The sequence below is a fragment of the Tiliqua scincoides genome, chromosome 7, assembly GCF_035046505.1.
Source record: "Tiliqua scincoides isolate rTilSci1 chromosome 7, rTilSci1.hap2, whole genome shotgun sequence".
NCBI classification, from domain to species: domain Eukaryota; kingdom Metazoa; phylum Chordata; class Lepidosauria; order Squamata; family Scincidae; genus Tiliqua; species Tiliqua scincoides.
Genome location: NC_089827.1, coordinates 32,145,623 through 32,158,036, shown reverse-complemented (window position 1 = coordinate 32,158,036; position 12,414 = coordinate 32,145,623). Strand labels below are relative to the sequence as shown.

The 12,414-nt window shown below is 44.6% G+C and overlaps 1 protein-coding gene across 2 annotated transcripts in view; it reads left to right on the top strand.

Moving 5' to 3' along the window:
* Positions 1-12,414, top strand: part of ITIH5 (inter-alpha-trypsin inhibitor heavy chain 5) — a 73,106-nt gene that overhangs the window by 17,651 nt on the left and 43,041 nt on the right. The window contains exons 2-5 of one of the 2 annotated variants that reach the window (XM_066633223.1): positions 2,625-2,672; positions 4,622-4,785; positions 7,376-7,477; positions 8,171-8,421. In XM_066633223.1, the coding sequence (XP_066489320.1) occupies positions 2,625-2,672; positions 4,622-4,785; positions 7,376-7,477; positions 8,171-8,421 (565 nt within the window). The remainder of the gene's footprint in view (positions 1-2,624; positions 2,673-4,621; positions 4,786-7,375; positions 7,478-8,170; positions 8,422-12,414) is intronic. The other variant, XM_066633224.1, reaches the window with a different exon arrangement.

The window sequence follows — 12,414 nt, the reverse complement described above, 5'->3', positions numbered from 1 at the left end:
TAAAGCCAGAATCTGCAAACAATGTGGCTGCTGTTCATCAAAATCATAATCTTTAGTTTGGGTGGATGTGTTGTTGTTTCTTCCTAATGGAAAAAGCTTTGGAGCCTTTAAGAACTGAACAATAGGGTGAAACTGCACAGTAGTAGGCATGAGCATTTCTGGCTGCTGGCCTGCGCCAGGAAAAATTTCCTTATCAAATTTCTGTGCGTTGGTCTATGTGTTGAAGCACAGGAGCAGGGCTCAGAAAAAAGTGGCAGCAAAAGATGTGAAACAGATAATGAAGACAAAAGGCTTGACACAGTGGTGTCACTAGGGTTTGTGTCACCCAGTGTGGGAGGCCAGCGCGTCACCCCCATGACGGACCTCCTCCCATGCAGTGGGCAGGGCAATGACCCAGGTGGTGAACATGGCAATGTACCATTGCCCTGCCCCACTGGTTTTTTGGCTATACTTTTTGATAGAACACAGATATTTCAACGTGGTTCATTTTTTCATTGCATTCTGCTGTAAATTATGCATGGAATGGTATAAACAATCAGTCTCTTTGGTAGTTTTGAATTAAGGAAATGTACTTTTTTGTTACATAAGACAATTGTATTTTTGTTTTCTGGTTTTTTGGTCATAATTTCATTCCGGTATTTTTCATTGCACGTCTGCTGTAAATTACACATCGAATGGTATATAACAGGATGGTATTATTCCTACAAACAGCAATTTTAGTGATTTTGGTCAGTAATACAGGTCACCCACCCCCCGTGCATGTCACCCAGTGTGGCCCACACCCCCTAGCAACGACACAGGTTTGACATTTAGATAGTTCTCTTGGTTGCTTTCTCTTTCCTTGATTCAGAGACAAGGGCTCTGCATTCTTGTGCATTGTTTCTGTGTATTCAGCTTTCTCAAGAACAGGGGGGTCCAAAGTTTTTGGCAGGAGGGCCACATCATCCCTCTGACACTGTGTCGGGGGCTGGGGAAAAAAAGAATTAATTTACACTTAAAATTTGAATAAATTTACATAAGTTCACATAAATGAATATATTAAAGATGCTTATATGAATGAATGAAGGTCTTGCAATAGCTCAAGGCCTATAAAAGGCCTTGCACAAAACAAGACTGGCCTTTCCTTTGCTGCCGCTACTGCACCACAGATGTGAAACAACAAGCAGTTGAGGGAGCCCTCATCCTACAGCTCATGTGAGAGGTCAAACAGTTGCCCTCATGCTGAGAGCAGTTGCGTCAGGCCAGTGTGGGCTCCCATTGAGAGGCCTCGAGGGCCGCAAGTGGCCCCAGGGCCAGGGTTTGGGCACCCCTGCTCAAGAAGCACATGAGTCAGTTATAACTTTGGCAATATAATTCAAATTCCACACTGCACCTTTGACCACTTAATTTGTGTGTGTGTAGTTAAATAGAAAATAAGTTCCCCATTATAGAAGGAATTGCTCCTTACCAAGTATTAGAAAAGGATACCATTTATTCTCAGCCCATGGTTTTCAGAGCCCCTCCCTTCCTGCCTTGCTGGTCCTTGCAAGGCATTCCTGCCTTGGAAGGCATTCTGGAGCATGACCTGCCTTTTTCTGCCATTATTTCATTCTTTTTCAAGTATCCCTAAAGGTCCTGTTGAGTGTCCCTGGGAATACCAGGTTGGGAACCACTGTTTTACTAGTATGTAGTAATGCACTTGCTCTGAGAGTGTTTACAAAAAGGTGGTGAAGACCAGAATTTAAAAAAGAATAAAAATCTATCTTATGATCTTTTACTATGTTTTTAATAAATTAGAGACTGTACAGTTCTTAGGTAACAATTAGTGGTAGGTTATTTTTCAGGATCTGGCCTTCTTGAGCAGGGGTGCCCAAACCCCGGCCCTGGGGCCACTTGCGGCCCTCGAGGCCTCTCAATGGGAGGCCACACTGGCCCAACGCAACTGCTATCAGCATAAGGGCAACTGTTTGAACTCTCACGTGAGCTGTGGGATGAGGACTCCCTCAACTGCCAAATCAGAAAAAACTATAGTCAGACACCCCCCTAAGTTTAACCCCCGACTTATCCGAGGGTCATAGAAAATTCCATGATTGTTGGCTCAAAACCTGCCCTCGACTTATCTGTGGGGTTGACTTATGGGCGAGTGTCTGCGGTGGTTAGCCGGGGGGGGCGTTTATTCACTGTGTATACAGCACAGCTGCAAATGGTTTTCTAGCACACCCTATTTCTAAAAACCATTGCAGTTATAGAGCAGAGAAAAGCTTGCATTAAAGATGCAAGACTGTTCCCATGGATCACCAGAGAGGGCAGAGAACAGACTGCCTGCAGTTGCAGCTGCAGTCATCAACAAAAGCAGCAACCCACAAATCTTAATGTGCATGTGTAATGTGGATGGTGGTGTATATATAGGCCACAATCCTTGGTAGGATATGAACATTACAAACATACTGTTGTATCCCTATTTTCATCTGTGACATGTTGGCAGGTGCTCAGAGGTTTCTCATCAAACATGTTGGTGGGGAAATGGCCTCCTCAAAGTGGAAAATTTATAACTCCTTTCACCAACCTGTGCAACAAACTTTTTTAACATTTTCAAATCTATTTTCAAAATTTTTGAATCACAGTGTCCCATTTATCCTTTCCAGATTGCACGCCGACTCCCAAGACACGCCAGATTTAATCTGCAGAGACTGGTAGGTAATGTTCTGAGCTCAAAACTGCAGAGACAATTGGGGCAACTTCCTGGCTTCACAAGACAAAAAAACAGGTTTGCAGACAGGAAGTCCCTGCTGAAGCTGCTAGCTCTCTATTTTTGTTTTATGTTTTGTGTGTATGTGTGTGCCAGCTTTATCACTTTGAAGCCTCATCATAAAATGAGGACGCACATGGAAGAAATCTTTGAAAAGAAATTGTATGGTGGTACTGCTGTAAGTGAGCACTTGATGATACAAGTACACCAATTTGCACACAGAGATTGATACCAATGGGTCATTTTCAGATACTGAAGCACTTGAAATTAAACCTTTGAACTCATGTACAGTAATGTTTAGAGCCCCTGCTTGATGTGGCTACTCTGATCTGCAGTCTGAGAAGCCTTGTGTAGGGCTTCCAGGCCTGGGAAGGCCTGGAAAGAGGGTCGGATATGGCAGGGGCCGTCTACTCCTGGGCCTGAATAACCACTTGTTCTGCCCCTCCCCTGCCCCATTACACCCCCTCTTTGCTTCTTTTCTGCTCTCCCTTGCTCCAGTGTTGCTCAGCTCTGCACTTACCAGTGCCAGTGGCTGTTGATGTTGATTCAGAACCAGTGGGATGGCGTAGTCATTTCCACTAGTGCCACCCACTCCTGAATCATCGCAACAGCTAGAGACAGTGCAGTAACCACTGCGCTGGTGCTAGTGACCCTTAGGATTGGGCCATAAGACTGCTATCCTGTGTCTGTTTACTTGGGAGTAAGCTCTGCTGGACTCAGTGGAACTTCTGAGCAAACGTGTAGGATTGAGTTTCATGGCTGCAATTCTGTGCATGCTTAATTTAGAGTAAAACCTACTGAACACGGTAGGTAAGTTACATTCTGAATAAATGTGCCTAGGATGAAAAAACTGAAGGTTTGGCATAGCTTACCCCTGCTAATTGGGTAAGAGGCACTTTTTCAAGTGGGTGCTCCTTTTTTTTAGCAGGGGGAGAGTAACTGGCCCACCTCACCCCAGCACTGTCTGTTCTAGTGGCCGTCTGCTGGTATTCATTTGCATCTTTTTAGATTGTGAGCCCTTTTGGGACAGGGAGCCATTTAGTTATTTGATTTTTCTCTGTAAACCGCTTTGTGAACTTTTAGTTGAAAAGCAGTATATAAATACTGTTAATAATAATAATAATAATAATAATAATAATAATAATAATAGCAGCTGTCAGGGCCAACTAAACTCTGTGGGCCTCTGCCCAAAATGTTGCAAGCATGCTTCTATAGTGGGCTCATGACTGAAATGTTGTACATGTACAGTCTAAATCCTGCATAACTACCCCTGAATTTCTGTCAGACGACTCTGGAGGGGGGGGAACAATGATGACAACCACTACACATAACAGTATGCTTGCTAAATTCTCAGCAAAACTGTGCAGAACACTGAGCATAGACAGTTTCTCCAAACAATCTAAACAAAGGTGCCATGTCCTAGTTTCACCTTTGGTGAATTATTTGCAACTCCGAAGTAGAACCCTGCCTTTTACAAATGTTTCTGACACCAAAGGAGGCCATGATACTGCTTTGCCAATGGGCTTTTCATGTATGTATTTGCTTTGTAATCAGCAGGAAAGCTGTGTACAGTGATGCCTCGCAAGACGAATGCCTCGCGCAACGAAAAATTTGCAAGACGAAAGCGTTTTGTGATTTTTTTGGTGACTCGCAAGATGAATTTCTCTATGGCCATGCTTCGCAAGACGAATTTATTTGCATTTTTTTTTGTTTTAAATCGCGCTTCGCAAGATGAAATTTTTGCAATACGAAATGACTCGCGAAACGAATTAATTTCATCTTGCGAGGCATCACTGTATTTGGGGAAGGAATGTGAAATGAGCTGTAATGAATTGTTGGGAATGTATTGACATGTTTTTCTGCCACTCCTGAATTGCTGCTTTACTCCAATAGGAGACCAGGCCCCGGATGTCTGAATTCTCTGTAAGATCCACAATAATTTCTCGCTATGCCTTCACCACCATGTCCTGCACTTTGGTGAACAGTGGCTCAGAGGCCAGGGAAGGTGTATTTGAGATGCAGATACCTGCCACGGCCTTCATCTCTAACTTTACCATGTAGGTGAGAGGTTATGCTACATTTGAGAAAAGGTGCATATGGCAGAAATTCTGATTTCTTACATGTCCACTGTCTTGCATATCATTCCTCTAGAACCTAAAGCTTGTTGCTTTGGGTACTGCTTCTTTAAGAGCAAGGCCAGAAGGCCTCAGGATCCGAGAGGCCATGTGAGAGCATTTGGGTACTAATAGCACTTTTGCAGCCAAAGCCCCTGTGTGAATGGTTGGGCCTTTATGTTCTTCTCAAGGACCTGAAGAGTCCTTGAACCAGACTAGAAACTGGACAAAGCCTGCAAATAAGTTGTATTTTTGTTTGTTTGTTTTTGCAGTGAGTTATATTAATAAATGTATTAAAAGAAGTTGTGATATTCTGTATCTGTTGTTCTCCCATTGCCCATAGTTACAACAGTGTCAAGGGACAACCAAATTCCATAGGAAAAACATGCAACTTCCACTTTCTGGAGTAGCAGAGTTCCAGAGGCTCCAGCAGGGCCTATGAGAGGAATTTTATCAGGGGGTACAAAGTTTCTTCTGGGCCTCTTCCCAAAGGGGGAGGGGGCAATGGGAGCAGGCAGACTGGGGGGGGGAATAGGGTAGGGGGAGGGTGCTGACAGCCACAATAGTCTTTGGAGCCCAGGTCTACTAGGCTTCTTAATGTAGAGCCCAGGTCTACCTAACCATGCAGCATTGGCAGCTAGATAAAGTAATATTGAAAACCAAGCACACTCCTAAGTCTCTAAAATATTTGAAATATAGAAAATCCATTGCAGAAAAACAGCATCATCGTATTTAGGCTCACACTAGAATGGACCAAAATAAACTTCTGCAGCAGCTATAGCCCCACAGCTGGGTCCCTGAGCTTCTATACACTCCTTCATGGTTATGGGATCCACAAGCCAGAGAGCTACTGTGGCAGACCTGTTTTCTCCCAGATTTGACACTGTGTTAAGGAAGGTCATGGATGCATTCCTGGGTCTGGTGTGCATGGCTTGCAGCAGCAGCAAACACTGCATGCACATGGTTGTGCCCCAGCATCATGCGTAGGCAGCGAGTTCAGGTGAGATAGGAAAATGTCAGATCCCAGGGACATTCTGGGCCCCCTCCTTTGGCTCCTGGGCCCCCTTTCTGACCCTGGGCCCAGGTACAAATGACCCCCTTTACCCCCCTCTCCTAAGCCCTGGGCTCCAGGCTAATCACTTCTTTCTGGGGAATAGAGACACCCAGCCCAATCTCTTGGGACAACAGTCTGAGATACAGAGACAATTGTCCCCCTTTCCTCTCTAACTGCAGTTTCTTTCACTTCACTCCATATAAGTGAATGGAGAAGTGAAATGGAGGAATGAAGCTGCAGCTGGGAAAATCTTTGAGGAATGTGTTATACTCACGTACAGTGTCCCCTTACATTATAGCTCAGCCCCCAGATGACCAGACTTCTGCCTCTTTCTTGCTTTCTTTTCCCTTGGTTTGAGCCTGAGCATGTCATTGTCTCGCAGCTCCTCTTGCAAGGTCCTGTTGAAAAGCTGCCTGAACTTGCTGGAGACTGCACAGAAAAGGCTTCCTACTTGAGATAGCTTTGTCATGGTTGTGTTTCAAGTGACCACCCACAGAGAACCAGGCTACAATGACTTCTAATCAAACCTTGGTTTGGCATTGTAGATGCAGCCAAATAACCACAATTTTCCTTCCATTCCTTGTGCAACAACCACATAGTCCAGTGATTTTCAATCTTTTTCATCTCATGGCATACTGACAAGGTACTAAAATTGTCAAGGCACACCACCATTTTTTTGACAACTGACAAGGCACACCGTGCTGCTGGCGGGGGGCTCATATCCCCCAATGGCCCTACTAATAAATGACCCTCCCCCAAACTCCTGCAGCACCCCTGGAGACCATTTGTTGCACACCAGTGTGCCATGACACAGTGGATGAATATGGCTGACATAGTCACATATGCAGATGTATGTTGCAAACAGACAGTGAAACTTAATAATAGGAATAACAAATTAGCTACTGTTTGCTCAATTAATACAGTTATATCCCATCTCATCAAAATATTTTTCAGTGTGGCTTACGGCTCATAAAAACAATGAATATACATACAACAATAAATGTCAGCAAATAGTTTGTTGTACACTGCAGTTGCGCAGGTTGCAACAATTTGGATCAAGTTAGGTCAATGCTGTTTGTAAAAATAGCATGCCTGCTTTTGTAGTTAACTCTCCTCAACATGCAGAAATATGTGCTACAATAAATGGGAAGATTTTGCATGTTCCTATTTGGAACAGTAAAAACAGCATCAGCATATGAGATGCTCTGTGTTAAACTGCTTCTGATGGGGACTCCATAGTTGCCCCTGTGGATGGGAAAACAACTTGGGAGCTTATTTTGAGCACAAAAATGGCCCCTGGGGAAAGCGCATTTCAGTTTTGTTTTGTTTATAAGTCAGGAAACTTATTGCAGATTTTCCATAACATGCATACAGTTTGGTCTTCCTACTTGTTTACTGTGGCAATAATCCACAGAGTTGTCCACTTGGTTTTGTTCCTTCATTGCTCATTTTCTTGGTGTCCATTTTTCACGACTCCAGGGTCATTGGTGATAGGATTTACAATGGCGAAGTTACCGGGAAAGAGCAAAAGCACAGTGACAGAGAAAGAAACAACAGATATTCAAGGCCTCGAGATGATGGGTGGGTATTGGGCCATCCTGAAGAATCTTTCTAGACAACCAAATGATCCTCCTTTGTGGTTTCTCTGGTGCTTTTCAAGGCACTATCTTCTGTAACGCCACCCTTAGACTGAGCAATATATATGAACTCGTGTGCACATATCACTACCCCTCTATTTTTATTTTTCACATTTTTATACCACCCTTTCTCCAAGGAGCTCAGGGTGGTGTACATAGTTCCTCCCCTCCTTTTGTCTTCACAACAACCCTGTGATGTAGGTGAGCCTGAGAGAGAGTGACTGGTCCAAGGCCACTCAGGAAGCTTCATGGCTGAACCTGGATCTTCCAGGTCTAACTCTCAAACCACTCCACCATCCTAGCTCTACTTTTTGCATCCATGCTGTGGTCTAGATGCACTCTGTTGTGGCACAGTCAAGTTGCTTTGAGACAGAAACTTGGGGGCTGTTGACAAACTCCTTGGAGTGACTATGGTCAGGAAAGGCAGAGCATTAATCTGTGAAGTAAAGAAATGACCCTCCTACAGCCTCTTCTTGAGTCCCTTTTTGAAGGGGCTTTTGGGGCCTGTGCTACCATGGCAACCAGATGAGTCCCAGCTGACTTGAATCAGGTTGGGAAGCAGGTTGGGCAAATGTATCCTGAAAAGATGGGCCTACAGAAATCCTCTTCTTGACCTTCTTTTGAATTCTCCCAACAGGGAAAACAGTGTCAAGATGTTCAAAGCCTCTGGAATGATCCCCCGGAAAGGGGAGGCCATCTTCTTGCTGCACTATGAAGAGCTCTTGCAGAGGCGGCTGGGGAAGTATCAGTACACTGTCAGCATCAGGCCCCAGCAGCTAGTGGGGAGGTTACGTGTGGAGGTGAGCATCCTTGAAAACTCAGGGATTACCTTCCTGGAAGTGCCACCACTCCAAAGCAGCAAGAGCAGAGGCACGGGGAATGGCGAAGGTGAGTAGAAACCCATGAGACTGCAAACATGATGGTGCTGTGGGGAATCCCAGGGGGCATATCAATTACTAAATGCTATTTAGAATATGTGTATGCAACTTTTTGACAAAGTTCACAGTGGGTTATATAACGAAAGAAAAGAAAAAAATGGTTCCTTGTACAATCAGGGCTCACAATCTTTAAAAAAAAGGCACAAAGGAGACATTTGCAAACAGCCACTGGAAAAGGTGTTATGTGAGGTTGAATAGGGACAGTTTCTGTCCCCCTGCTAAGAATGAGAGCAGGAGTAACCAGCTAGTCTCTTTCCTTCAGGACACACCCTCCCACTGTTCCACTGAAAGCCAATGGATCTTTTTACCAATTTAAACAGTGTGTGGGAGACATAGTCAGGATCAGAACCACAGCAGAGGAAAAGTTCCAAATAAATACATAAAGCAACCCTCCTCCCCTCCTGGGTTTTTGCGCTATTTTATTGAAATACTCTAGTCTAAAAGAAAAAGTCAGTGTATGTGTTGTCACATTCAGTTTTATCCTTAATCTTGCAGGGCTATTGTGAGGAAGAGCAGTGTGAAAATGTAATGATGTAAATGAGATAGTGTTTCAGCATCTGAGAGCCATTCACCCAGATCTTCTCATGGAAGCATTCTCTATTTTAAGGACATCGTTTTTCCATCCAGTCATGCCAAAGCACATAGGACGTCCTGTTGCACTACAGTGATGGAAAGTCCCTCATGTGCCAAAAGCAGTAGCCAACCGGCGATGTTCAGGCATTCCAGTGCTGTTTGCCTGTTGGCAGCTCTCCGATATAGGATGAGATGCTGTCATTTTGCCTGTAAAAACACTGTCTGTTAGCAATGCCTTCTGGTTAAATGACCCAAAGTGGAGCTAAAGAGTGAGATATGCTTCACATTTCAAGATCCTAGCAATTGTGAAAGCCACAAACAACCTGTTGCAACACATTTAGCATTAAATCAGCCATGGATCTGTCCCAAGATCCTGTCCCTGTAGCTGTGTTAGAGCCAAAGCAGAGACTACATAGCAGGCACGTGTCACGATTAAAACCTCCAGATTGTTCTTTTAATGAAAATCAGTTACAGAAGATTATGGTCTTGAGTAGGAGGGTGTAAGGGCCAGTGGCATAGCTAATGATCGTGCAGACCAAGCTCAAAATGATGTCCCAGAAGTGACATCACAACTGGATGTGACATCATACCCAGGCTTTTAAAAAGTGAAAATTGGGGGAAACCCCACCTCCTCCCCCCCCAGCAGTTTGCCATCCACTTGTTTTGCCACCTCCCCACAGTCAGTGGCATAGCTAAGGCATCTGTCTGCTACCAGGGGTCAAATAATATTTTGTAGTGTCATGGGGAGCCATGACAAAATCAAATTTAATTAAGTAAATAAATAAAATGTGTGCCCCTTATTGGTTAGAGACACTGTGCTGGGGTGAAGAGGGATGGTTATTCTACCCCGCTATATAAGAGGAGCACCATTTGAAAAAGTGCCTCTTTACCCAATTAGCGGGGTAATTGTATTATGATGCATGGAGATAACAGCTGACTCATACTAACATCTTATTGGTTCCATGTTGTATAATAATAACATCTCATTGGCTCTCAGAACAATAAGTCTCATAGGTCTGTTTTGAATTATGGATATCTGCTTTTTGTTCCATAAGGCAGTTGTGTTTTCATTTTCTGGTTAATTGGCCATAACTTTAGATAGAATACAGATGTCCCAATGCAGTTTGTTTCATTGCGTTCTGCATTACATTACCTTTCCAATGATATGTAACATGATGGTATTATTTGTACATGCCAAAATTTTCAGTTTTGACCACTGGTTTCATGCTCAGCTTGTGGCCCCCTAAAGCTTGTTGCCTGGTGCAGCTGCTACCTCCTGCACCCCCTTAGCTATACCACTGGTAAGGACAGCTTACCCTTTCCCCTCCAGCCATTTTTTCTTCACTCAGCCCCCCATTGCTCCTAGCCTCCACTTGGCCATAATTAGAAACAGACTGATGAACTACCTGGTCCTTTGGTCTGATCTAGCAGGGCTGTTTTTATGCTCTTATGCTAAGTGCATGTGCACCTGCACATGTGTGTGCGCGCACACACATTTTTATATTAATGGGGAATGCATGTGTAAGACCTAGGTTTAGGTTAAACCAAGGATTTTTATTCTAGGAAAGGAAAGTTTTCATCAAGTCTTCTTAGAACTCACCCCACCCAGAGGCTGGTATGAGAAGGGTCTTGGGGAAGGCTTCTGGAAAGGGGCCATCTTTGGGTAGTGATGGGTCTGGAACCTCCTCTGCTGGAAGCTGGGGGAGAGTTGTCCAATGAACCAACATATTCCTTAAGAACATAAGAACATAAGAACAGCCCCACTGGATCAGGCCATAGGCCCATCTAGTCCAGCTTCCTGTATCTCACAGCGGCCCACCAAATGCCCCAGGGAGCACACCAGATAACAAGAGACCTCATCCTGGTGCCCTCCCCTGCATCTGGCATTCTGACTTAACCCATTCCTAAAATCAGGAGGTTGCGCATACACATCATGGCTTGTACCCCATAATGGATTTTTCCTCCAGAAACTCATCCAATCCCCTTTTAAAGGCGTCTAGGCTAGACGCCAGCACCACATCCTGTGGCAAGGAATTCCACAGACCGACCACGCGCTGAGTAAAGAAATATTTTCTTTTGTCTGTCCTAACCCGCCCAACACTCAATTTTAGTGGATGTCCCCTGGTTCTGGTATTATGTGAGAGTGTAAAGAGCATCTCCCTATCCACTCTGTCCATCCCCTGCATAATTTTGTATGTCTCAATCATGTCCCCCCTCAAGCGTCTCTTTTCTAGGCTGAAGAGGCCCAAACGCCGTAGCCTTTCCTCATAAGGAAGGTGCCCCAGCCCCGTAATCATCTTAGTCGCTCTCTTTTGCACCTTTTCCATTTCCACTATGTCTTTTTTGAGATGCGGCGACCAGAACTGGACACAATACTCCAGGTGTGGCCTTACCATCGATTTGTACAACGGCATTATAATACTAACCGTTTTGTTCTCAATACCCTTCCTAATGATCCCAAGCATAGAATTGGCCTTCTTCACTGCCGCCGCACATTGGGTCGACACTTTCATCGACCTGTCCACCACCACCCCAAGATCTCTCTCCTGATCTGTCACAGACAGTTCAGAACCCATCAGCCTATATCTAAAGTTTTGATTTTTTGCCCCAATGTGCATGACTTTACACTTACTGACATTGAAGCGCATCTGCCATTTTGCTGCCCATTCTGCCAGTCTGGAGAGATCCTTCTGGAGCTCCTCACAATCACTTCTGGTCTTCACCACTCAGAAAAGTTTGGTGGTGTCTGCAAACTCAGCCACCTCACTGCTCAACCCTGTCTCCAGGTCATTTATGAATAGGTTGAAAAGCACCGGTCCCAGGACAGATCCTTGGGGCACACCGCTTTTCACCTCTCTCCATTGTGAAAATTGCCCATTGACACCCACTCTCTGCTTCCTGGCCTCCAACCAGTTCTCAATCCACGAGAGGACCTGTCCTCTAATTCCCTGACTGTGGAGTTTTTTCAGTAGCCTTTGGTGAGGGACCGTGTCAAACGCCTTCTGAAAGTCCAGATATATAATGTCCACGGGTTCTCCCGCATCCACATGCCTGTTGACCTTTTCAAAGAATTCTATAAGGTTGGTGAGGCAAGACTTACCCTTACAGAAGCCATGCTGACTCTCCCTCAGCAAGGCCTGTTCGTCTATGTGTTTTGAGATCCTATCTTTGATGAGGCATTCCACCATCTTACCCGGTATAGATGTTAGGCTGACCGGCCTATAGTTTCCCGGGTCCCCCCTCTTTCCCTTTTTAAAAATAGGCGTGACATTTGCTATCCTCCAATCTTCTGGCACCGTGGCCGTTTTGAGGGACAAGTTGCATACCTTAGTCAAGAGATCTGCAACTTCATTCTTCAATTCCTTAATAA